The sequence below is a fragment of the Ischnura elegans genome, chromosome 1, assembly GCF_921293095.1.
Source record: "Ischnura elegans chromosome 1, ioIscEleg1.1, whole genome shotgun sequence".
In the NCBI taxonomy this organism is placed as follows: Eukaryota; Metazoa; Arthropoda; class Insecta; order Odonata; family Coenagrionidae; genus Ischnura; species Ischnura elegans.
This window is the reverse complement of record NC_060246.1, coordinates 124,501,802-124,506,035: the sequence shown is the minus strand read 5'-3', so window position 1 is coordinate 124,506,035 and position 4,234 is coordinate 124,501,802. Positions and strand designations below refer to the sequence as shown.

At 53.1% G+C, this 4,234-nt stretch overlaps 1 protein-coding gene across 1 annotated transcript; it reads right to left on the bottom strand.

Moving 5' to 3' along the window:
• Positions 1-2,746: 2,746 nt before the first annotated feature.
• Positions 2,747-3,718, bottom strand: LOC124163228. Its single transcript, XM_046540015.1, has one exon. The coding sequence runs from the start codon at positions 3,716-3,718 to the stop codon at positions 2,747-2,749; it is 972 nt and encodes a 323-aa protein (XP_046395971.1).
• Positions 3,719-4,234: the final 516 nt, after the last annotated feature.

Sequence of the window (4,234 nt, the reverse complement as noted above, 5' to 3'; positions counted from 1 at the left end):
GTCGGACGCAGCTGGCTAATGTGGTTACGCAGCTGAGAAACAAGATCCTGGGAGTCCAGATGCTGGGCAGAGTCGACGAAGAAGTCCCCGGGAAGACGCAGTTGCTCCCCGAAGAGGAGTTCGGCAGGTGTTGTCTGCAGGTCGGCTCTCCAAGTTGTGCGGAGGCCGAGAAGAACTGTGGGTAGTGCGTCCATCCATGAGTTGGAAGAAGAGCACATGAGGGCCGCCTTAAGAACGCGATGTAGTCGTTCGACGAGTCCGTTTGCCTGGGGATGGTAGCTCGTGGTGTGATGTAGCGTTGTTCCCAGAGTGGTGCAAAGTCTCTGGAAAAGAGATGACACAAACTGTTGTCCACGGTCGCAGGTGATGTGTTGAGGACAGCCGTAGTGAGCAACCCATCCCAGGAGAAAGGCGCGGGAGACGCTGTCTGCGGTGATGTCTGCTAGGGGTTCTGCGACTGGCCAGCGGGAGAATCGGTCGATAATTGTGAGGAGGTACCGGTAGCCGGAGCAAGACGGGAGAGGACCCACGATGTCCATATGTATGTGTTCGAAACGCCTGGTTGGCGGAACGAAGTCTCCAAGTGGCGTTGTGATGTGACGAGACACCTTGCAACGTTGGCAGGAGAGGCAGCTGCGAGCCCATGCGCGACAGTCCTTTCGCATGGATGGCCAAACATATCGACGGGAGACGAGTTTAATGGTGGAGTTTGCACCAGGATGACTAAGGGAGTGGATGTTGTCAAAGATTTGTCGGCGATATGAGGGAGTAACGTAGGGGCGTGGGGTTGGCATGGAGGTGTCGCACCATAGTGAAATGTTCGTTCCGGGTACAGGCCTACGGTGAAGTTGAAGAGCCGTACCGCTGTGGCGTAGTCTTTGGAGCTCTTCGTCTTCATCTTGGGAGCGAGAGAGAGCGGCGAAGTCAATCGGAGACGGTGTGGATATGGATTCTACCCTGGAGAGACAGTCCGCGACGACGTTGTCAAGTCCGGAGATGTGTCTCACGTCCGTGGTGAATTGTGAGATGAATTCCAGGTGATTAAATTGTCGTGGTGAGCAGGTGTCGCTACTCTTCTTGCTGGGGCCAAAGGCATAAGAGAGTGGTTTGTGATCGGTGAAGATGGCGAAATCGCGGGCTTCAACCATCGGCCGAAAGTGCCTCACTGCTTGGTAGGCGGCGTAGAGTTCGCGGTCGTAAGTGCTCCACTTCTGCTGGGAAGGTGTCAGCTTGCGAGAGAAGAAACCGAGTGGCTGCCAAGAGTTCCCAAAATTTTGCTGTAGGACAGCGCCGATTGCGGTTCGGCTAGCATCGACGACAAGAGCCAGAGGTGCTGAGTCGATTGGATGCGACAGGGTTGCCGCCTTGGCTAGTCCGCCTTTAGAGGCATCGAAACTCTGCTGAAGTTCTGGTGTCCAGAAAATTGGAGTGGAGCTCCTGATATCAGGACCTTGAAGTAGAGCATTGAGAGGGGCCTGTGTGGATGCGGCGTGTGGTATGTGCTGTCGATAAAAATTCAGCATACCGAGGAATCTCCGAAGGTCCTTTATGGTCTTCGGTGGAGGGAAGTTGTTGATAGCAGCTACCTTGTCAGGTAACGGCGAGCATCCGTCAGCGCTCACGTGAAAGCCCAGAAATGTGACCTTGGGAGATCCTAGGACACACTTAGCTGAGTTGACGATGACACCGTAGTCAGAAAGGCGCTGAAATAATATCCGCAGGTGTTGATGATGCTCTTCCTGCGAACGGGAAAATACTAAGATGTCATCTATGTAAGGAAAGCAAAAATTTAGGCCTTCGAGGGCTTCGTCGATGAAGCGCTGCCATGTTTGGGCGGCATTTCGAAGTCCAAATGGCATAAATAGGAATTCAAAAAGGCCGAAGTGTGTAATTATGGCTGTCTTCTCTATGTCTTCGGGAGCCATTGGAATTTGAGTGAAGGCCTTGGCACAGTCGATAACACTGAAGATGTTGCACCCCTGAAGAGCGTGGGAGAAATCCTTCAGATGGCGGACGGGGTAGCGGTCCGGTATCGTACGTGCGTTGAGAGCCCTGTAGTCACCACAAGGTCGCCATCTACTATCCTTCTTGCGAACCATGTGTAGTGGTGAGGCGTAAGGGCTGTGTGAACGACGAGCAGTGCCTTCGCGTACTAGTAGCTCGAATTCTGCCTGTGCATCTCGGAGTCGATCCGGGGCTAGACGACGGGCACGGTGGTAGATCGGCGGTCCAGGTTGTAGGCGTATGTGGTGCTTGGTATGATGGTGGATCTCCCGAGGAGTCCCTGATGGCCGCGTGATATCAGGAAATTCGGCCAGGAGGTCGTGGTAGGATGAAGAGCCCGACAGAGCGCGCACGCTGTCCTGGTAAGTTCGACCTCGATGACCCGATGTAGAATGGCCAGTGATTGCGTCGATTAGCTGAGCAGTGGCCATGTTAGGAATGAGTTGAAAGTGGGTTAAAAAGTCTGCTCCGATGATTGGCTCGGCAACGTCGGCAACGATGAATCTCCAAAGGAAGTCACGCGGGAGGCCGAACTGAAGGCGTAGAAGTAAAGTACCATAAGTACGGATCCTACTGTCATTGGCTGCGGAGAGCTCGTAGTCAGTGCAGGTTCGTTGTTCGGTGCATAATTTTACAGGGTAGATTGAGAGATCCGATCCTGTGTCTACGAGGAAACGCCGCTGGGAGAGGCGGTCGGTGACGAAGAGGCGGCAGCCTGTGATAGAACGACTCATAGCCGCCGTTACGAGTCGCTGTTGGAGTTTACCGGATTCACTGCATTTGCGGTGCATGGCTGGATGCAACGTCTGGCTTCGGCTCCAAATTTGCGATGGTAGTAACACATCTCAGGCTGAGCGGGGCGCGGCGCGGGTAGAGATCTGCTCCAAGTCCGTGAGTACGGAGGTTTTTTCAGATGAGCTTGTATATCTTCGAGCTGCTTTGAGAGTTTCTCAACCCGTTGGGCCAATGACGAAACATCGTTGGTATGGCGTACTGCATGGATGGCGGGTGCAGTTGGAGGCGGAGCCACGGCGACGATGCGGTCGGCCATATTTGCAAGTTCATCAAGAGGCATTGAAGTAACTTGCGTTTGCAGGATGGCTTGAGCGTTGGCCGGAAGACGTTGCAACCATAATGTGCGGAGGAAAGAATCCTCCACACGGGTGGTGCTGATGAGAGACCGCATGCGTCGTAATAGTTGCGAAGGCTTGGTATCACCGAGCTCTTCTGCTGTGAGGAGTTGCCGCACCCGTTGATCCTCGGAGGGAGAGACGCGCTGTATCAATAGGTTTTTCAGCGTTAGGTAACGATTCTCGGCCGGAGGATTCACGATAAGATCGCTTATTTCACTGGCAAAACGATGGTCTAGGTTTCCCACGACGTAATCGTATTTAGTCTTGTCCGAGGTGATGTTGGCCAAAGAAAATTGTGCTTCGACTTGGGCGAACCATATTTCAGGCTGAGCTGGCCAGAAAGGAGGCAGTTTCGGAGTGACGCGGTAGACGGCAGCAGTGTCGACGCCGTAGGATGATGGAGACGGTGAGGCTTGCTGCGATGACAGCGTTGTTTGCTGCTGTTGTTGCTGCAGAGCCTGCTGGTGCTGTTCTTGAAGGAGCGCTAGCTGTTGGCTGTGGTTCGTTTGGTGTTCGGCGAGTTGCTGCTGGAGTCCCGCGATTTGAGCCTGCAGTTTGGCGAGTTGATCTGCGTCTGCCATGGTCGCGTGTTGTCGGGGTCACCACTGTAGCGATGGCTACGCTAAATAACACACTTCGGTTATCTGCGGAGAGGCGTTTATTGTGACTTGACAATACAGAACTGAACTGGGTAGCCCAGATGGCTAGCTTATATACATGCGGCGAATATTCTGGAACGCCGCGCCGGAACTTCCTCGAACCTTCTAGAATTCCTGAAAAGATATAGGAAAAAATACCGGCCGGCGCCAGGACTCGAACGCGCGCCGTCCGATTAGTAGGCGGACACTTATCCACTGGTCCAACTCTACATTGTGGCGGACGATGAGCCACATGTCTTTCGCCCATATGACACTCTCTCCGTCTGCTTTCTATTTTTCTCCTTCCAATCAACTCAATTGGTCTGCGATTACTCCCTTTTCCCAGCTTTTTACCTATTCCTGCGACTCAAGCTACGCATAAAAATCTATTTGCTCAGCCCACAAATGTGGTAAAATCATTTCCTAATGGAAAGCAACTGAAGAAATTGATGGACTTGA